This window comes from Spermophilus citellus, assembly GCF_964194105.1.
Source record: "Spermophilus citellus genome assembly, chromosome: 13".
NCBI classification, from domain to species: Eukaryota; Metazoa; Chordata; class Mammalia; order Rodentia; family Sciuridae; genus Spermophilus; species Spermophilus citellus.
Genome location: NC_138193.1, coordinates 78763676 through 78786462, shown reverse-complemented (window position 1 = coordinate 78786462; position 22787 = coordinate 78763676). Strand labels below are relative to the sequence as shown.

The 22787-nt window shown below is 44.4% G+C and overlaps 1 protein-coding gene across 1 annotated transcript in view; it reads left to right on the top strand.

The window, feature by feature from the left end:
• Window positions 1-22787, top strand: part of PRKCE (protein kinase C epsilon) — a 480838-nt gene that overhangs the window by 425517 nt on the left and 32534 nt on the right. Inside the window, exon 12 of the mRNA XM_081265157.1 lies at window positions 19011-19149. Coding sequence (XP_081121283.1) covers window positions 19011-19149 — 139 coding nt within the window. The remainder of the gene's footprint in view (window positions 1-19010; window positions 19150-22787) is intronic.

Genomic DNA, 22787 nt, shown 5'->3' with positions numbered 1-22787 from the left:
AGCTATGTAGAGTTGTTTTTTATTTTTTTTTTTAATAAGTAAAAGAGAGCATGTGCACCCTAAGCCAGCCTCTACCCTTAGCCTCTCAGCTTCTGCACATTCACAGTCGTGTCAACATCCATGGCCAAATCTGCCCCAACCTGCTCTCAGAGCAGAGGCTCGATACCTTCACTATTGCTTATCACTGCTCTTGAATGCTTTTCACGGTATTGAACTATGCTGTCAACCCAAGTTGTGTATTCAGCAGGTGATCAGCAAGTACCTGTGGTGAATGTACAATGCCCAACAGGGCCTCTCCACCCTCCAACACAATACCCTACCTCCCAAGATAATTCCAAGTTTGTAAGTCTTGGATAACCTGCTACCATGAACGAGCAAGGTGGGGCCGGGGGACTGGTCAAGGTTCTTTATAGGATTTGTGGAGCACACACTCTGTACTTGGAACTGTTATGAACCTTTCCAACATTATCTCATTTGAGCATCACAGTAAGCCTTTGGAAGTGAGTGTTGTTATGCCCATTTCACACATTAGGAGCCTGAGGCTCCATGAGATTAAACTGCTATTGTCACATGTTGTTAATAAGAAATGAGAATAATCTCAGACTCGGCTCCATGAGACGTCATGTTCTCCTGCTTAAAATCAGGCAGCTTTGTCTTACTGATCCTTAAGAGGCATCATGAAGGGTCCTTATTTTGACAAACATTCCCTAATCCTTACATCCTTAATATTTTTTTTCCCTCATCTGTCTTAAATATTTCAAAAAATAATTTTTTAATTTGTTCTAATTAGTTATACATGGTAGTAAAATGCATCTTGACACATTGTACACAAATGGAGCACAACTTCTCATTCCTCAGACTTTACATGGAGCAGCATCACACCAGTAGTGGAATCATATGAGCATTTAGGGTAATAATGTCCATCTCATTCCAATGTCCTTCCCATCCCCACCAACCTCCCCTCTCCTCACTTTCCTCTGCACAACCTAAAGTTCCTTCATTCTTCCCTACCCCCCACCCCATTACGGATCAGCATCTGCTTATCAGAAAAAAAAAATTGGCCTTTGTTTTTTTGGTTCTGTCTTTCAACCAGTTTTCCAAAGGTCCAAGTCTAGTTTTTTGATTGACCATTAAGAATCCTGTTGATAAGCCAATGAACTGTGATTACTGAGGGAGAAATCAGGACTGGGGTAAGCATACTCCTCAAGGCCTTCCTGGCAGGAAACTTCAGCGGTCCAGAGAGCAACCAGACAGTATATCTTGACCACCTTCTGCTCCTGGCAGTGTGTGTCTAGGGAGAATACAGACAGTGCAACAGATGCAGATCATTCTTTGAGGAGCTTGCAGCTTCTTGGGACTTCCCTCTCTATCACCCATCTGGGCACACATGGAGACTGGGGTGGGTTCATACCTCACTCTGTGGGGCTCCCCAACCCTATCCTAGCTGTGGTCTGTGGGGCAAGGTACTCAGTCTCTAAACCTCAGTTTGGTCTTGTCCAAAATGGGAGTGGTAACAGGACACATTTCACAGTTTGGTTGGGGGGAGGAATGAAATAAGCTCTTTGACATAAAGGGCACTAGTAAATGCTCACCAAATGCCATCCTTGGGCTCCATACCCTGCTGGTTTCACATGACATTGGCAGAAGCCAAGTCTTAGAGTCACAGAGGCCAGGGGCACATAGAAGGTGCTTAACAAATGTTTGTTTAATGGGAAAGAAACAAGGGCATGACCAGAGTTAATTCCAGCTTAAACATTCATTGCACCTTCACTCCTTGGCATTATTTCTTGTTATATTAGTGGATTGTCTCATTTCATGCTAGAATGTAAGCTCCATGAGTTCAGGGACCTTATATCTTAAAGTTTAAGAACAGTGTATGTCACATAATATACACCCTATAAATATTGGTATGCATGAACAAATCATTTTTTTTTCCCTGTGAAGGGAAGCAAGCTAAGTAGGACCCTAGGACCTCCTGTGCCTGGGTGACCATCTTACTCTCTCAGCTGGGACTCCAGCTGGCCTGGCTTCTCACTGGACGTCTCCCCTGGGACATGCCTGTGCCTGTGCCTTGCCCCAGCAGCTAGAGGACCCAGGACAGGGCTTGTGGGTTGGCAGCTGTTTAGTTTTATGTTGTAAGATTCAACTGGGAGTTGCTGCCATTTGGATTTATTATTTTAATTGTTTTACAGTTTATACTTGTGCCCTGCAGTGATTTTCCATTAAATCAGAACATTCATGGTTTCAAAAAAGAGCAGGTATGGTTGTGGGTGTTTATCTTAACAGCTAATCTCTGGCAATACATACACTATTTGCCAGTCATCAACAGATTAGAAAATTAGCATTTGTTTAATTAACCTCCATTAGGGACTGTCAGCACATGAAAATAGTGTTTTTTTCCTTAAGCCTGATAAGATGACAGATTTTGCTTTTGTATACTCTTAAGCTTTTAAGAGTAATTTTTTTTGTTTTGTTTTCATCTCGATTAGCATAAAGCATTAGGTTGGTAAGAAGAAATTGCAAAATTGGGAAAAGACCAACAACACAAAGTATGATCTAATAAGTCACTTATAATTAACTTTTATTTTATGTAGTATGTACACTATATGTACTTTTGTTACATGAAATTAAATGACATATAATCATACAGAATAATCTTTTCATATATTAATCATACTGTATACTGTATTGCATATATACTTTATTATATATTATCTGTTGTATATATATGAGAACATATAACTTTCAACATATGTCTACATATAGCATGCGTTAATCATAAGGTATGCTTTATTGTATATGTACTTTTTGTATTTACCTTATTGTACAAATAATTAAGTACAGTCCTGCATAAAGAAGTTTTATTTAACAACAGGCTGTCTGAACAGTGGTGGTCCCATTAGATTGCATCATCTGGAAAGGTAGTCTGTGTAAATTGTGATGTAAATATGATGTTCACACTACAACAAAATCACCTAATGACACAGTTCTCAGAACATGTCCCTATCATTAAGTAGACTGTATATATGATTAATAGATGGGACAGAGAAAGAGAGCTTGAGAGTTACTTATTACCTAGGCCTACTCTCACAGCACATACCTACCTTCTTGCAGAATATATAAAAAGGCTAACTCTCAACATTTCTCTCCTCTCTGCATCTTTATGTGCTATTAATCATACTGTATGTCACACACACACACTTCACTCTACATTATTATATATGTACTTTTAATTAAGATTCATGAATTGGAGCAGCCTCCACTCTACAAAATAGAATGAGAGTTCCCATAGTAGCAGAATAGTGGGTCTTGTAAGGAAAGTGGGGAAAGAAAAAGAAAAATAAGAAAAACCTGGTTGCCATCAGGTGACTTCAGGTTACTTTTTTGTAAAGGTTAAATCGGAATAGACTTTCTTATCAACTAAAATTGGCTTGTTTGGGGATTTGGCTATTTATCTTATCTGATTTCTGGGAAGGTCAAATAAATAACTTGGTTTCAGCCTGGTGGTTTGGATCTTCAGTATGAGTAACTCCATTTTGGTTTGGTCTGTTGGGCCTGGTGCAAGAGGAGCTCAGTCCAAACCAATGGATGCCTATGAATTTCATGTAATAAATATATGAAATAAGGTATATGGTGTGATTAATACCTGTAGTGAAGTAGATATGTGAGGATTGAGGGTTATATTTCCTGGCACACCCTCACAGCCTGTGTTAACCACCTTCCTAGTTTTCAGTAAAGTTTCAGTTTTGGACTTGACACTTGCCATGATTTTTTTATTTCAGAATAGAATAGTTGGAGGACTTATTTGTCATAGATTGGAACAACCAGCAAATTGTCTAAGCTCTTGCTTTCTGGCTGAGAAATGTTCTTTCCACCAACCTTGTCACGTATCTCCATTTGGTTTGGCTCATTGGCTGGCCAACTGACTTACCTAATACAACAGCTTCATTAAAAATCAAATTAAAATGTGCATTCTACACAGGTAGAAATTGCTACTTGACCTTTGGGGATTCTCAAGATTAGTAAAACCATAAGAGCTAAATGTGAGGGCCTTCTGCTATCTGTGTGTGTACCCCGTGTCCTCAGTGTACTTCCATGACCTGAACTGTAGGTTGACTTTGTTTAAAAACTGGGTGTCACTCTTTCCTGGAGCAGAGATGGGTCAGCCTTTTTGAAGTACCTCCCTCCATTGAACATAACTCACTCATAGCTCACCTGCATCTATGGCCAAACCACCTGCGCGAGTGTGAGGATCACTCAGTTGGTGGTTGCCAGGAAAGCCAGGAAGTGAACAGCAGCCTCAACCAAATGACATCAAGAAAATCCAAATACTGTTGCAAGAAGGTTGTAGGATTAAAAAAAAAGAAGAAGAAAAGGAAGCAGTTGACTCAGGATGAAGCTAAGCAGTGACCCTGAGGATCCTCAGGAGGCAATGCCAGGCCCCCTCCTGCAAGGTCCTGGGAAGTGGCGTGTCTGGCCTAAATCATTTACCAACGCTCTAGTCTTCTGATCAATCCATGTAGGTCCCCTGGAGGAGGTACATTTTAATCACTGCTTGCCAATTTATCTCCGTTACATTAGAGATTTGCAAATAGTTGGGAAGGACACATAGTACAGGGAAGGACGAATTTTAATAAGTAAGTAAAGAAATATCCAGAGTACAGATTTCCCCTCCAGTGGAATAGTCTGGTAGGCATTGCTGGCCAGGGAACCAGAAGGCACTGGGCCTGGGAGTGGAGAGGACAGACAGCCCAGGAATGCTGAACTGCTGGCGGGTCAGAGCACCATGCACTGACCAACCAACTCCTCAGGGACAGCCTGGGATGGGCATCAGTGGAAGAAAAGCTGCCAGATCCTTCTAGACTTTAAGGCTAGAGTTCGTGGAGAATAAGCAACTTCTGTGGATTGGGCTTCTTCCTGCATGGGGACTGCTGCTGCTTTGCCCAAGGTCATGTCTCCCAGAGTTATTGCTTTCTTTTCTTGTTTTCCCTGAGTCAAATTCTGGAAATCCCCTCCTTTTTTCCCATGGCAAGTTTGAGGTTTAAGGCTCTTTTCGTTACTGAAGCTATTCACTGGGGCTGACCCTGGTACCTGATACCTCCATTGGCTTGAAAATTTTTTTCTCAAAAAATACAACTACTGCTAGTACTTATTGTTAGTATGTCCAAGTTATAGGTCTTTGCTTTTTGCTTTTTATTTATGGTGCTGGGAATCAAACCCAGGACCTTGCGCACACTAGGCAAGCACTTTGCCACACACTGAGCTTCACCCCCAGCCCCGTTATTATTTCTAAGTTGGAGTATCAAAGCATAGAAAGAAAACACCAATAACTATAAATAAGGAAAAAATAACTATCTCCTGGGACCTCAGCTAATTATAAAGAGTTCTGAATTACCGAGTTGTAGAGCCCTGTCGCTGGCTGACTGTACCCTTTGCTTGAGATTCTCCCTCTTCCTGGGTCTCCGGACACCACTGTCTCCTGACTTGGCTCTTTGGCTGCTACATCACAAGTCCTAGCCATTCAGTATTGCATTTGCTCACCAGTCTGTTCTAGCCCTCTTCTCTTCTCACGCTATACACCCTCTTCCTAGAAGATCTCACTCATACTCTCTCAGCCCAAACCTCCACATGGAACCACCTGGTCAGAACATTCAATAGGATGTCTCAGAGGCACCTCAGTCTGAGCATGTGCAGTCTGAACTACTGGTCCACCCTTCCCCTCACCACAAAACCTGGCCTCTCTGGTACACAGTAGGTGCTGGGTCAGTATTCACCAAAGGGATCAATGGAGGATGTCTTTATTTCACAAACTCCAGCAGATTGTGTCCTCCCTGATGAAGATGAGGGATTCTTCTCAGCCTGCCTCATCCTCAATGCATCCTCGTCATCTTTTAATCCACAGATCTGAGCCCATAAGACCATGTGTGGGCATGAGCACAGTCCTGCCCCCTTCCTCGCTGGCATAGACGCATGCCCTCACACGCACGCGCGCGGGCGCGCACGCATACACACACACACACACACACACACACACACGCACACACACACACTTCTGGCCAGCTGAAATGCACCGCGCGGTCTGAAAGCAAATACCTCCCCTGGCCAAATTAAACAAATACAAATGTGAGATTTCTTTTTTAAGAATAATAAAATCTGTTTTCTGTCCCTTCAGAGGTCAGTCCTTCTTTCAGCCCCCTGGCCCGGCAGTAGGCCTCTGATATCCTCCAAGTAACTCGGGTGACCCTCCGTTTGCAGGAAGACGTGCTTCCCCTACATCCCCCTCAACTTGTGGGGAGTTCCATTTGCGTTTCCTCCACTCTTTTTTTGGGCCGGGGTGACCTGCAAAGGGCTGGCCCATCTCCGAGCACGTGGCTCCTTGCGTGGCTGAACATGGAAGATGTACACTAACTAAAAATTTTGGCAGCTTCTTCTGACCAAAGAGCTTTTTGGATTTTCCTGTCTGGGAATTGCAGGCCCTGCATCAGGTTCTGAAGACCACTTCCACCACGCTCCAGGCACGCCTCCAGGAAGGTTACTCTTGGTTCTTCCACTGTAGTGGCGCTTGCTGTGATGACAGTGTTGGCTACACTAAGAACTGCATATCGCTGGGCCCAAACAAGGCGAGGCCAGCAGCTGTGCCTTCTAAGGCTAGTGATGGTGTCCTGTTTTTTCCCTCTCCTGTAGAGTCCCTCATCCCCAGTGCCCTGGCCTATGTCCATGTCTCCCTCCAGACCCTAGGCCCCTCCTTAAGGACAGGAATTATGTCTTTTTTCTCAGTATCTTCAAGGCCTCGCAAGAAAAGGCTCAGAGTAGAAACTCAGTGAATACTGTGAAATCATTACACGGAAGGCCAAGTCGGTAAGGGATGTTGTTAGTTGTTATAATTAGGCCGTTAACTAGACTGTCACTAAAACAGACTTATTACAGGATCTGCCCGTTATTCCATTCCAGCGTTCAATGAACATTGAGCACCAGGCACTTTGCAGGGCTCTGGGGACCGAGTTATAAACACAAAGATGCAGTCCCTGTTCTCATGGAGTTCATGCGAGGTAAACCAGTCATACTTCAAGAGATAAGCAAGCAAAGCAATTACAAGATGTGAGCTGTGCTGTGAAGGAAGTGACCAAGGTGCTGTGGCTGAGATTCAAGTAAGGATTGGGGGTGGGTTGGACTCTTTAGATAGAGGGATCAAGAGAGGCATCTTTAAGGGTCCAGCCGAGACCGGAACAATAAGGATTCTGTTCTCTAGGGGGAGAGAACAGTGCTGTGGCAAAGGTCTCAGGCAGGAAAGCATTTGGTGAGCCTGAGGAGCTTCCAGGGACCCAGGTGGCTGGAGAGAAGAGGAAAATGGCCCAAAATGGCAGGGAGATGGGCCAGTCCCTGAGGCAGAATTAAGGAATTTCAGCTCCACACTGCCCGCCCTGGAAGGGGCTGCAGGGTTCGCAGAGGACTCACAGTTGCTTGGGGCTCTTCCTGAATATGAAGGGGTGAATGGATGGGAGGATGCGAGAGTAAGCCAGATTCAGCTGTTTCTGATGGTTTTGACTTCAGTGTAATCCTTTTAATAATAATGTTTGAACTTTTCTATATGTTTTCTGGAAATGTGTGCCTGCCAGGGCCTGGATCTGAGAATTCTCCTCTCTACTCACTTATTCCTTCATCCACTTGACCAAACAGTCCTGAGGTGCTGGACTACACTGGCCACTATGGCAATCAGAGGCCCTCTCCTTGTGGCATTGTCCATCATTTAAGACAGACACATAGTAGGGCCAATCGTAGGACATCAGGGTAGGAGATAGGGACCAGCTAAAGACCTGCCAGCCCCTAGTTGGGACTGTCAGGGGGACAGGGTGAAAAACAAGGCTAGAGGGCCATGTTCATGGAGACTGTAAAAGTTCCCTCACTCCACACTAGAAACCAGGTTCCTGGGACGCCATTGAAGAATACAAGGAAGAGAGAGCACCGTCTGATTTACATTTTGTATTAAAAGGCCTGCCGGCAAAAGTTTGCTCCAAGGTGAAAAGGAAACATTTGGTGTGCACTAGCCAGGATTGCAGGTCCAAGCTTCATGGGCTCCAACTTCCTGCACTTCCCGGGGTCATAGATTGGAAGGGTCCTTGGGGATTAACTCATCCATTCTTATCTTACTTTGAGGATAATAATGCTCAGGAAAGCAGCTTGCTTGGGGTCACTTTTGTTCTTGACTCCAGTCTATATTCTGAGTTCTGCTATTCTGATGAGTAAGTTGACCAATGGCTTAAAGAGGGTGGGAGACTAGATATGGGTGTCATAATGATCCTAGGAGCCACAGGTCAATGCCTATCTCCCATTGGTGGGATGTCAGGAATTTATCCAGGCCTATTAAGGATAAGAAAGTGCTTGTCTTACTATGGTTTTAAAAAATAAATTGGATAATCATGCAATCAGATAAATTACTCTGCAGTGATTCCAAGTTGTAATGCCAAGGTACAGCCCCAGGCTATTTATTTTGGCTGTAAACTGGGTTGCTGTTTGACACCTCAGGTTCCCAGCTGTTGGTGTAATGGCTGAATGTCTGCTTTCTCCAGATAAGGGGCCATCTGGTGAAAATAGCCTTGTCTAGGTTACCAGTTACATCTTATAAGCATATTGCCACGAGTCAGGAACAGCTACCATCTTAACAACAGCAACTGTACTCTCTGTCCCACAAAAGGGCAGAGTGTGGATGTAATACATTTTTTTTTCTCCTCAGGCAACATAGTAAAATGGCTAAGAATATGGAAGTGTTGTTAGGAAGGACTCACTGTCACTATTCACCACCTGTGTGTCTAGGACCAGTTAAACAACCCCTCAGATCTTTTATCCTTACCTAGGAAATGGGGATAATATTTATCCTATCAGAGGGGCCCAGTGGTACCTGCCTGTACTTCCAGCTACTTGGAAAGATGAGGCGGGAGGATCACTTGAGGCAGGAGGATCGCTTGAGCCTAGCAGTTTAGGGCCAGCCTGAAGAACACATCACCTTCATCTCTAAAAATGATAATCATCATCATCTACCAGATTCACAGAGTGTTTGTTGAATTAAATGAGATAACACTGAACCTGGCATAAAAAGGATTTGGGGAAATTTTTTATAAAGGTATTTATTATTTTACTCCTAAATGATTGAGTTTCCCCCATGAAAACACTTGGGGAAAGGTTTCCCTGCAGACTGGCCCATATGAAATACTGCCATTGACTCAGCACTGTAGTAGAGAATTTTGAAAACCTTTACCTTGGGCTTTGAAACAAATTGTGCTTTTGCACTTTTTTTCCCCCCTTGGTACTGGTGATAAAACCTAGGGACACTTTGCCACTAAGCTACATCTCCTTTTTATGTTTTACTTTGAGACAGGGTTTCACTAAGTTGCCTAGGGCTCACTGATAAGTTGCTAAGGTTGGCTTCAAACTATGATCCTCCTGCCTCAGCCTCCCCAGTCTCTGGGATTACAGGCGTGTGCCACTGTTCCCAGTTGTGCCTTTGCTTTCATTGGAGAGGCAATAGATGGACTTTGTTTGCTTCTTGGTTGGTCTAGGGAGGTTTTTGAGAGATTCAGCTTTCCTGGGATCGAGGGAAGGTTCCTGCCACAGGGAATGCTACAGAGAATACTGGAAGGTTGCATTTATCAATGCCACAACATTGAAGGGAATCTGACTATACATTTCTTTTGAAGGTATTGATTGTTGAATATGAAGGTGTCTGGTTTCATTTGTCAAAAACATCTCCATTCCCATCTGACTAGCCACTCTCATTCACAAAGTCTCCACTATTTGTCCAAAAATAAGCCGAGTTTCTTTATAACCTCCCTCAAGGGCCTGTGCTCTGGCAACCCAAATACTTGGCATCCCTGAGTAATTTTCTGATCTCTTATCTTCAAGTAACTGAAGGAATTTGCTCTCATGTGCATGGCTCTCAGGCCTGAGCTTTGTGGAACTAATGTGCCACAGGGGCTAAAACATTAAAAATTCAGGTTCTAGTTAAAGGATTCAGGCACATATGAATCTCATCTTTCATGATGAATTTTTGAATCATGCAAAAAAGATATTTTTTTTTCAGTTTTTTGCCTCATAGGTTAAGAGCCTCATGTGCCAACCCTCTGCTAAAATGCTGTGTGGTTTACTGAAGGAAAAGTTTTCTGGCCCTTACTCTGGAGGGGTATCTACCATCGAATTTGGAAGATAGAGTGGCCCAAATGGGAAAGGCTGTGTTCAGAAAGGATGTGACAGCTGAGCTGCCCAGTGAGGCAAAAAGGGCTCCATCCAACATCTGAAGTTCAGGTCCTGGCTCACTTCACTAATGTGGGCTTATTCACTGCCCACCCCCACCCCTGGAGATCCCCAGTTGATAGCATGTGGTAGCCACTCCCAGGGCCAAGATCCCAGTCCTAAGAAGGTTATTAAGTGTCTGGAAGCTGTCACATCCATCCTGGTTATTAACACCTGAGTGGTTCCATTCCCACCCCTACCCTACCCCCAACCCTCACCTTTGGTTTCTTCCTGGGGAGCTTCGTGTTCTCATGCATGCATGGGGCGGGGGTGGGGGTCCTATAATTTTCTTATAGCTAGACTGAAAGTCTAGTGTGTCTCTCTCTTTCTCTCTCTCTCTCTCTCTCTCTCTCTCCTCTCTCCTCTCTCTCTCTCATCTATCTTTGGTGGCTCATACCAAATAGGAGATACTACATATTTTTCAAAAATGAAGAGTCATTAGGGATTTAGTGACTTTTCCTGGCAAGGGATCCATGTTTTAAGAAATGGTTTTGAGAGACCCCTGGAGAAGGCAGAATTTCTGAAGTAACTACATATCCCAAGCACTGTACTAGAGCTTTCACACAGGTTATGTTGTTCCATCCTGGCAATATAATCCCCATTTAACAAATAAGGAAACTCAGTCTCATAGGTATGTTGGACCAACCCACCATTAACCAGCTAGGAACAGCAGATTCCCGTTCAGAATGGCCTCACTTCCTACCTGAACAAGGGAAAGAGAGAAGTTGGTGGTCCCACTCTGCATCTAGATTACAACATGAAGGACTGACCACTTCTTGTGTATATACCACTGTCACAGATTTGATACACACAGCGCCATACCTTGGGGGCAAGTGTTAGAAGCTAAGATATGTATTTCAAATTATTCTAAACACATTGCTATAGAGCTCCACAGTTGGTTTCTTGTCATATTGAAAGCATACTTCACTGGGCGTGGTGGCACACACCTTGAATCCCAGTGGCTCAGGAGGCTGAGGCAGGAAGATCACCAGTTCAAAGCCAGCCTCAGCAAAAGCAAGGTGCTAAGAAACTCAGCAAGACCCTTGCCTCTGAATAAAATACAAAATAGGGCTGGGGATGTGGCTCAGTGGTCTAGTGTCCCTGAGTTCAACTCGGTAACTGCCCCCCCGGAAAAAAACCCGCCCCTCCCCCCAAAAAACTCCACATACTTCTGGGAATGTAGCTCAGTGGGTGGAGCATGAGTTGGCATTCATGAAGCCCTGGGTTCAGTTCTCAGCACCCCTTCCCTGCCCCATATAGCATACTTTTGTTAAAAACACTGTCTAACCTATCATACATGTCCACGAGGTTGCCTTACACACCAGTTCTCTCTCAGTATTAGGTCCTTTTTTCCTTCCCTCACAGCAAACTCATTTTAGGGACCCTTGTTTTTACCCACAGTCCTTTTCCCCTTTCCCACCCCAATAAAGTAGCAAGTCTAGTTGGTCTTAGAAGTCAAGGGTTTTTTTTTTGTGTTTTTCCCCTGAAACGAACTGCTAGATTTTTTTCCCTTCCTCAGATAGGTTTTATAGAATTTTTTTAAGTACACTGTTGAGGGAATTTCCTTTCTTGACGTCTTTTGGTTTTCTGGAAGAGGTCTGCACTCCTGCCCCAGGGGAGCCTGGGTTCTGCCATCCTGCCTCTAAATCAATCCATCCTTGTCAGTGGCCATGATCTCTCGGCCTCTGTGGCTCCCTTCTCACCACAGTCTTCTTTTCCCAGCCCAGAGGAATTTGGGCCCAAACATCACATAGAGATTTCCAACTCATGCATCTTACATTTTAGCTAAAAGGCAATGTCTCTCTCTCTCTCTCTCTCTCTCTCTCTCACACACACACACACACACACACACACACACACACACACACAGCAGTAGCAGTCACTTGAGGCAGCCCAGTGCTGCCTCTTCCCAACCACGTGACCTCAGGCAAGGCGCCTGTTCTGAGCCTCAGTTTTCTCACATGTTTTAAAAGTTGAGTTAATGACGCCACATGTTGGTCTAGTCAGGATTCCTGACTCCCAGGGATAAAATGGTGGAAAACACTCCAGGCAAATGTACCCTTTCCTTTTAGTCAAAACATTGCTTCCAAATCTCTATTTGGCTTAATAATCTGGGTCAGGCCATCTTGGAACCTTGATCACTGCTTAAGACTTAGGTTAGAATGGTAGTTGTCAACCAGAGACACGCAAGGGCTGTTTGGCAAAGTCTCAATGCAACAAGAGGTCAGTATTAATAACAACTAACTCAGAGGCCATGAACGCTACTAAGATCCTGCAGAGTATAGGACAGCCCCACAGCAAAGAAGTATCTAGTCCCAAATGTCAGTCTGGCCCCAGGGTGCCAAGGTTGAGAAACCCCGGATCAGAGGGATGCTGAAGAGTCTGCTGTTAGCCTCTTGCCCACAGCCCATGTGTCCCTCTGGCAGCTGGGGAGGAAGTGTTTCCATGGAACTTCTTTCAAGTCTTAGTCTAGTGGAGAGTACAGTAAGGTAGCTGTCAATCCAAGGGACAAGCAACTATGATTAAGGCATTCTGTCTCAGGGGAAATGGTCCTAACTTAGGGACTACTAAAAATGCTCACCATCACCTATTATTATTATTTAATGTTGTTTTTGAGATGCTAGTCAATACAATCAGAGAAGAGAAATGCATCAGAAATACAAACACTGAAAACAAAGAGAGGCAATGATCACTGCGGATAATCTGAAAAATTCAGAAGAAGCAGTTGGAAAATTACTTTGCAAAAATAAAGAGAATTCAGTAAGTGGCTAGCATATACATATGTGACCAGAAAAAATCAATAGCTGGCATATACATATGTGACCAGAAAAAAAGCTCTAATTAAAGGAATAACCCCATTTATGATAGAGATTTAAAATATAAAATAATAGCTTGGATTATTTAGAAGTAGGTTTAGGTAGAATTAACATATAAACTCCAAACAACAGTGCTTTCAATAAGATACAAGATTTTTTCTTTTTCGTATGAAAGTAATAGGATCATTCCTTGGACTTGATCTTTACTATGGCTGAGGTAGCTACTAAGACCAGGCATTATATATAGCCTCATTCCGGACACAGGAGAAAGGAAGGAAAGAGCAAGAAGGCCCTTCCTTTTAAGGAGACTGCCATATGTTTGATTGGTGGGAACTTAGTCACATAACCACACCCAGCTCCAAGGGAGGCTTTTCACTTTAGTTTATAGCTGCATGGCTACATGCATGACTTAAACGGGGGGAAAAAAGAGAAAAACTTCAACATTCTCTTACTAACGAAGGAGGTGAGAATGGATATTGGGACAACCAACAATCTGCCATAAAATGTAATAAGAAATGCACAAGATCTATACCAGAGAATTTTAAAATGCTACTAAAGGACACAGTTAAGACTTGGGCAAATGGAAAGATAAACAATATTATTGGATAAGAAAACTCGACATCATGAAAATATCAATTCTCCCTGAGTTAATTTATAACTTTAGATGTGTTCCCAATAAAAACAGTACCAGGATTTCTTTTTAACTAGACAAATGATTCTAAAGTTCATATGGAAAAATAAACAAGTAAGAATAGCCAAGAAATTTGAAAAAGAAGAAGGGGACAAGTTCTGCTAGGTGTTAAAACATCATAATCCTGTGATAATTAAAGTGTAGTGTAGAGCAATGTAATAGAATAAAAGATACAGGAAAAAACACAAGCGCACAAGAGGATTTGACATGAGGACTTAATAAAGGTGCCATTTCCATCAGTGAGGATAAGATGAGCTATTCAACATCTGGGATTGTTTCCAGATAGCTGGAAACAAGTAAAGTTGGATGTATACTTCACACCTCTTATCAGAACAGATTCCAAAAGCATTAAAGTCTTATGCTTATAAAATGAAAGCAAAAATACTAGAAGTAACCTTGAGAGAATGCTTTTATAGCTTTAAAATGGGTGAAACCTTTCAAATTAAGACATACAATCCAAGAACCATAAAGTAAAGCATCCATTCAGTTACATAAAAATAAATAATATCACCCAAACCACTGTAAGCCATGTCAAAAGCCAAATAATAAACTAGAAAAAGTGTCTGTAACTCTTATCCTGTACAAAGTTTGTTTCCTGAAAGAGAAAGAGCTCCTAGAAATCAATAAAAACAAACACCAAAAAGAAAAAAGTTAGCACAGATAAGTCACAAGAAAAAAAATACTCTTTTCTTTTAAAGGTACGAAAAAATGCTGAAACTTACAGAGAAACTTAAGGGTATACTGAGATACGGTTTTTACCTGACATACTGCCTAAACCGGACAACATACCATGTTGGCAAGAATGTGGAGAAGCAAGCACTCTCACATATTGCTCATGGGAGTATACATATTTCAGCCAAAAGGAGAGTGGTTGGGCAACATTCAAGGACATTCACATTCTTGCAGTATCTAATTCAGAAATTTCTTTTCTAAGAAATGTGTATGATTCCTTGGTGCACAGGCAAACATGCAAAAATATCATACGCAGGAGGTTATTCACAGTAACACTGTAATGGCATTTTAGAAATACCCTAAATATTCCCCAATAAAAAAAGTGAAATATTATATAGCATAAAATAAAGAATTAGGAGGTTCTATCTATGTGCCAAGATAGAAAGATCTCCAATACAGATCGAGCAAAAAAAGGTAAGGGCCCCCGAAGACTACATGCAGTCAGCACCTAATTTATTAAAAATGGGGAAATGAATGTATCTTCACATTTTCTTGTTTATGTATAAAGTTTGACTGAGAAGATACACAGGAATGAATAAAAAACAATTGCCTGTAAGGAACAGATAGAAAAAAAACAAAAAGGAATGGATGAAAGAGGGAGAATTATTACCATCTGCCCTTTGATACTTTCATATTTTTTAAACATAATAATGTCTGACCTATTGAAAAACAAAATTTGAATGAGACAATTTTTTAATATATTATATGTGCTGAGGATCAAACCCAGTGCCTCACATGTGCTAGACAAGTGCTCCACCACTGAGCTATAACCCCAGCCCTGAATGAAACTATTATTAGATAAATCAAATAAGTAAAGGTCACACTGGTTTGTATAGAGGGAAGAGATGTTGCTGGATTTTATTGTATTCCTTCTATTAAAAAAAAAATGAACCTACTCCTTAATGTCTCATGCCTCAAAAGTGCCCTTGTATTGGAGGACTGAGTAGACAGGGACTAATATCTAGGCAGTTGTCTCTCTGCAAAGCTGTCCAGTTTGCCCAGTACCTACTATGTGCCTGGCTGGGTCCTGAGTGCCTGGGAACTTGTAGGAAGGAAAGACCACCCACCCTGCTGTGAAGCTGGACCTCAGAATAGGAGTAGGAAAGGCTGGGGTACCACTGCTCCCAACCCTCCTCCCTAGGGAAGCCTATCAAAGAGGCAGCACTAAACACCGGCTGCTGAGAGACTCCTGGTGCAGGAATAGGAAGTGGAGCAGCCATGCTGGTGAGCAGCCATGCTGGCAAGAATGGAGGAAAACAATAGCTGCCACAGGGTCCTGGCACCACCTCCTTCCAGCAGTCTAGCAACCTTTGTCCCCTACCCCCTTGAGGGGAAGGTCCCAGAGGAATGAACCCTCTTTTTTTGTGGGGGGGTTTACCAGGGATTGAACCCAGGGATACTTAACCACTGAGCCACATCCCCATCCTGCCTCCCTTTTTTGTATTTTATTTATTTAGAGACAGGGTCTCACTGAGTTGCTTAGAGCCTTACTAAGTTGCTGAGGCTGGCTTTGAACTTGGGATCCTCCTGCCTCAGCCTCCTGAGCTGCTGGGATTACAGACATGCACCATCTTGCCCAGCTACCCTCTTCTTTTTAATGAGACTCAAGACCCCACACAGGAACAAAATTCGAATAACATCCTGTCTGGTGCCCAGGGATCTTTTGAGCTGCCCTAGCTTTTTCTTTCATACACAAAAAAAGAAATAGAAGTCAGTAACTCTTGCATAGGTGGTATTTGTGTATAGGGGGTTAGAGTTTTGAGGAAATTCAGAGAGCAGAGAGGGAACGGGAGGAAAGTGACAAGAGGTGGGATTTTAGGCACTGGCAGCAGAAGAGCAGGAAGAAGTGTGTTGGGCTGGAGCCTCCCTGGGGCACAGTGCAGGCACAGCTACCTGCAGAACATGCTAGACCAGGTGGTCATACTGGGCTGTCAGGTGGTCATTCTGGGCTGGTAGCTGAGCCAGCTTCTTCCCCAAGGAGAAGCGAGGATAGGAAGCAAAGGGGGCAAAAAGGAGGTGGGGAGAAATGGGACACCCACCTTCCCTTTTTCCCTGAATAGATTAGGAACCTGAGCAGGGGGGAGGGCTGTGTCTGAGGGCCAGGAGGGCTCATGCAGAAACCTGAGCTAGAACAGTCTTGGGTTCAGACCACCTTGGTACATTCTAATCTATCCCATATATACAAAAATCAAAACAGATCCTTCCCATGACATGACAAATACTTTAAAAGAGAGCGTTTTGAGGGCTGGCACCCAGGGCATTTTATCAAGTTAGGAGTTGTGGCCAGTGCTGGAAGAAGTCCGCCCAGGTTGAGGCAAGAGGCGCTAAGATGCCAGCTTTCAGAGCAGGAGGTTCCTGGTAACCTTCAAAACCCACTTGCCTTCTTCCCTCTCCCATTTATTTATTTGTGCAAGGATAAAGTAGTAGCAGAGCGTGCACTTCCTAACTCACAGGGGTCTTCAGGGCATGAATGTCAATCACGAGCTGCTTTCCACACATGTAGAAGCATCATTCTTGTTACTTCTATAAGCATTGCCATTATGATCGTCTCACATCCATACGGACCTTGGAAAGGCGATTCTGGATATTAGAGCACAGAGGGGGAACTTGACTTAGCAGAGCCCAAAGAGCCTGCTGGCTGGCGATGGAACATTTGCAAGTGGGCAGGCAGGACTCCCTCGAACTCAGATTCCCCTGTAGGAAATGCATGTGGTGATATTAAATACCTTCATCTTTCACACTGTTTATCCCATTAGTCCGTCAGACAAGCCCACAAACAGAGTGTGTTATTTTGATTTGACAGGGGATGGCCCAGCCAGGTGACTCTACAGGGCCATGCCATCATTAGTGAAAAACCCCAGGGCACCTGGATCCCAGCCCAGCATTTGTCCCTGCTTTCTTACCCCCAGCCTTAACCACATACACTGCCAGGGCAGGGGACAGGGAGACTGGCCTCAGCGGCTCTGCTTGGTTGGGCTCACTGTTCTTTCTGTAGTTCACAAGCATTTGCTTAGAGCAGCACATTTTATGTGCTCTCTTCTTTCCCAGAGTCCCAGCTGTAAACGGAAACAGAGTCATGGAAGCAAGGCAGGCAGGTCCTAAAGCGCTTCCTGCCCCACCTCTGCACTCAGGCCCGGGTTCCTGGCAGTGGCTGGAGTTCAAGTTCAAATGCCAGCAGGTCATGAGCATGGCCCTTCCTGCTCTCTGCATGCAGGGGAATGGGTGTTCTTTGCAAGACCCCCTTCCAGCTCAGAGTGGCTGCTGAAGGAGGCCTAGGGTGGGAATGTCCATCTGGACAGTCTGGATTCTTCTACAAGCCAAAGCCTGGGGTTTCCAGGCTTGGGTGGTAGATAAATTTTTACTTAGAACCCCAGGTTTCATATTAGTTCTTCCATAGAACCACAAAGTGTAAAACAGAGCAGAGGGAAGCCATACTGGCTGAGGCTGGCATGCCCCCCACATGGCCCTCACCTTCTGTACAGAACTATCCACAGCCTCTAAGCCTAGGTTATTGCAACCAGTTCCTCCCCTCAGCCTACCACCCCTGGAAGACTGATGCTGTGCACACATGGTGCTCCCCTAGGTAGGGCGTCTGTCGCTGTGGGCACGGATTTCAGACCCCTCTTCCTGGCATCTGAGACTCTCTGAGGTTGGTCCCAACATACCTGTCTTTCCTCACCATTCAGACCCAATTCTGTGGTCTCTTTAGCACATTTTACATCTACCTCCTCTCCCTCCCACCTTCTGTCCTCATGGTCTATCCAAACCAAGCCTCTATCCAAACTTGAGCCACTGCTCCCTAGAAGCCCTCACTGCCTGCACCAGCCATCTGTGCTCTCACCTCTGAAATCCAGCAGCTCACATACTTCATGCCCTGAAAAACTAGCACCTCAGGGATGCACACCTGTAATTCCAGAGATTTGGGATGCTGAAGCAGGAGGATCTTAAGTCCAAGACCAGCTTCAGCAACTTAGTGAGACCCTCAACAATTTAGTGAGACACTGTCTCAAAATAAGAGGTAGAGTGGCTCTGGGTTCAATCCCTGGTACCAAAAAAAAAAAAAGTACCTGATTCTTGGGTGATGTTAATATGTATACTAATGTCACCATGTGTCCCTCTGCTGATTAACTCATGACAGATGGAGGATAACCTGTCCCTTTCTCTCAGAGGAAGGTCTCAATAATATGAATTTCAATGCATGGCAGGTCTTTGGTAAATGGCTACTAACTTTAATCTGTTAAGCTGCAGTGGTCTTGATATGTTTCTGGGGTTGTGGAAGCCCCTTCTTCATGCTGAGGAGAGTGGCAGCACTGTCCACAGTCGACCAACATGAGAGACCCCTGGACTGAGATTGATTTGGGGCACATCACCCCTGTCAGGACTTTTTCTTCTGAAAATTTCCCTAGGATGTGCACATCTCTTCAACTCAAGAAGACCCTATCAGGGTGAATGAGACATTAACCATGCAGCCTTGGCCTGTCTTACAGGGATTTGAAACTGGACAACATTCTTCTAGATGCAGAAGGTCACTGCAAACTGGCCGACTTTGGGATGTGCAAGGAAGGGATTCTGAACGGCGTGACAACCACCACATTCTGTGGGACTCCCGATTACATAGCTCCCGAGGTAAGACCTGTATTCGAACGGCCACCTCCTCCTGGTAAGGCAGGGGGTCATCATGCACTGGGGTCATCTCGTAAAGCCTTCTCCTAGCACTACCAGGATGGATTCCAGGAGGGAGCTGGGGGAAGGTTAAAGGTTCACTGATCTCAATAAAGATGTGGTGGTGACTGGAGGAGGATGGGTCAGCTAAGTGACAGGCCTGTATCTGGGCAGGGTCTCACTGAGCATCACTCTCCATCCGAGTCCCCGTCACCAATAAAAGTAGGACTAAGACAAATTGTTGACTTTCATCATCGTTTTCACTTCTTAATAAGCACAATAAAAAGCACCATAGAAAAAGGCAGCCATCTGCTTTATCAGCTGTAACTTGCCGACAGTGAAGCCAGGAATCACCCACCATTTCCCCTCAGCGTCAGATCCACCTAGAGGGAAGGCAGGGTGGAGCAAGAAGAGCACAATACGAGCAGAGATCAGAGATATTCATTTTTAGCATCACCAGTGGGTCACCTTGTATGTTGTTTGGTGTTTTGCTCATTGGGAAGGGCTTGTTTGCTTTGAATCCTTCCAATCTTGCCTAACCCAAGAGAAACATAGTGTTTGTGGATGATTCAGATTTAAGCTAGGCCTATCATGACACTTAACCAAAATGATCTTGATAGCTCTGAGACATGTAAGATGGGAAGGAAACACCAATGTCATTAAGCATTGCACATTCAGAGAGAGATTAGACATTCAGATTTCATTTTCATGAGTACTTGCTAGATACAAGCAGCGTTGGGGTAAAAATTGACTGAGTTGGGGTAAAAAATCTCCTTCTTCTAAGGAAACTTTTGGTCTAGAGGGAGTGACAGATAAGTCAACAGGTAATTAAGCAGAATAAGTCAGTATATAAAACAAGATGGTATCCTCAGGGACTTGGGAGGGCTTCTTTGGAGCACCTGAAGGATGAACTGAATTGTAAAGAATAATGATTTCCTGTGGCTGTAGGGGTGGGAGAACATCCCTGCAAACAAGAGGATCAGAAAAGAAGCAGAGTCAGGGTAGAAGTTCTGAATCCTTTCAAGGCAGAGTATGTGTTTCCAATCTGGGTACTCCCAGGATCCAGCACACAAATCAGGTTCTCAGTAATGGTTGGTTGAATGAATGAATGGGAACTTGTGACATTTCAACATGAGCCAAGGCCAAGGAATAAAAACACTTTGGTCTTTTTAAGGAAAGTTAAATAGTGTAGCATGAGCAGAGGTTCCTTAGCACTCATAATAATGAACAAGGTTAGCTAAAGGGCCTAGGGATATGGCTTGATTCTGTAGGAACTGGGGACCCACTAAGGGTTGTTCTAGAGGAAGGTCCTAATCAGACCTGTCCCAGGAAGAAGAGTGGCAACCACAGTACAGATCAGAAGACAGAGAACAAGGGATGGACAGCTGAGGGTCTTCACAGGCCAACCACAGCTGGGGAGGCCTGGGGAGGGCCTAGAAGTGAGACAGGTGAGTTGTAATAGGTAAATTCTCTTTAGAGCCTAATCCCTTGGCAGTGAGACCACAGGTACTATAACAAACAGTAACAATTTTGGTCTCTCTGCTAGTCTTTTCGCTTGGCAGTAACACTAGGAATTCAACCTTCAAGAAGAGATAAATGGAAGTGAAAACACTCCATTTGGACCTGGTTTTTCCAGCTTCCTCATTTATTTATTTATTTTGGTACCAGGGATTGAGCTTGGGGGCACTCAACCTCTGAGCCACATCCCCAGCCCTATTTTATATTTTATTTAGAGACAGGGTCTCACTGAGTTACTTAGTACCTCGATTTTGCTGAGGCTGGCTTTGAACTCTCATCCTCCTACCTCATCCTCCCGAGCCTCTGGGATTACAGGTGTGTGCCACTGCACCCTGTCCTCATTTATCCTTTATCATGACAGTGCTTGGTTCCAATTCCTCTGAGTCCATGTCAGAATGGAAGGACTGACACTCCAGTGTAGTATTTAAGGACCCCACCCAAGACAAACCTCACTTTACAATGGACAAAACACCCATTCAGCCCAAAGCACCCCACGGAGGAGACTCTGATGTGTGTTTATAATGAGGTGCTGCCACTCTTCCTTCCTGCTCTGTCCAGCATGCCCACTGCACAGGATCGCCGTGACACCAGAAATGGCAGACATCCCTGGTCTTATGGCAGGCAGAGTACAGCTGATAAAGAAAGGGGTCACTGTCTTTATCAAGGGCTAGTGGAAAGATAAATAAAATTATCCCTACAAAGTTCTTAGCATGGTGCCTGGCCCACAGTGACCCCTGGCTTACTGGTTATCTTCATTATCTTCATTGTTAGATTACGTAATGAGGCAAGAAAAACATGCCAGAATGCCCCCATGTGTCCTTGATCCCTTGATGAAGTAAGTCCTGAGACTTCTGAGCCTTTGGTTCCTGTCTTTCAAATGAGAATCTTCATGCTGACCCTGCCCATCTCAGCAGGGTGTTTTGAGAATCTAATGAGATTAAAGCAGGGGCGTGCTTCTGAAGGCACAGCCTCTATTCAAATAAGAGAGTCCAACCCTGAAACAGAGCCATCTTCTGAGGGTTCAGCTCAGCCTACAGCTTTCTCTTCCACCACAAACACTTGGCTAGCTCCTCTGGCCCACCTCTCCTTTCTCCATGCCTGGCCCAGTTCCCCAGGAAGTGGCCGCCCATCCTGGGCAACACCTAGTGTCATTAGGCCCAACACCTGCCCTCTCTCCTGCCCCAGCTCTGACCTACTCGAGGGATTGCTGCCATGCCAGGTCCTCCCATGGCTTACAAAGCCTTGCCCTCTCACCAGCTCCGTTGCTGACGACATGCGATTAAGAAGCAGGTAATTAGAGCCAAGCACAAAAGACATTTAATAGATGCCACTCAAAACAAGAAGGCTCTGAAGGGGTTGGGGAAGGGTAGATAGGATCACTCTGTGTCTCACAGCACCATCTTGTCTGAGCACACACGAACCACCTGGAGGTCTTGTCACCACTCTGCAGAGGCACAGACCCCAGCTGTCCCACCTCCCTGAGGCTAGAGTGGAGCCACCTTATCACCTAAAAGCCCCCGAACCCAGGAGTTAACAAGTTACACCCAGTAAGACACACACAGTGATAGATTCAAATATTATGCATCACACAGTATTGTATATTGTTGAGCACTAAAATGGGCTGGTCATGACGATGGGCTCAGAAGAATGCTAGAACCCCTTGCTCCGGTCTTTTAGAAAGCCCTGGGGAGACAGCTGACCTTGGAAACAGCTAAAAATGCAATAACATGTTTGAAGCACTTGCATATCTTAGGAACTGGCAGGGACTTCGGGAGATAGGAGAAAGTGCTGAGGAAATCTAGGAACGCTTTATGGAGGAGAATAGGGCATAACCTTGACCTCAAAGGACAGAAACTGGTAGTGCCAATAAGCTGTAGTGAACCAGGTGAGGTGCTGGATCTCACAAGGTTGAGAAGGAGCTGACTTTGACTTTGGAACAGAGTGGAATCAATGGCTCCTCAGGGTGGTGGGACCTGTAGCTCTGACCTTACAGATACAACTCACTAATCCTTTGGCAGTGAGACCACAGGTACTATCGAAGCAGATGACTAGCCCCAAATAATTTTGAGTTGGCTGCATTTCTT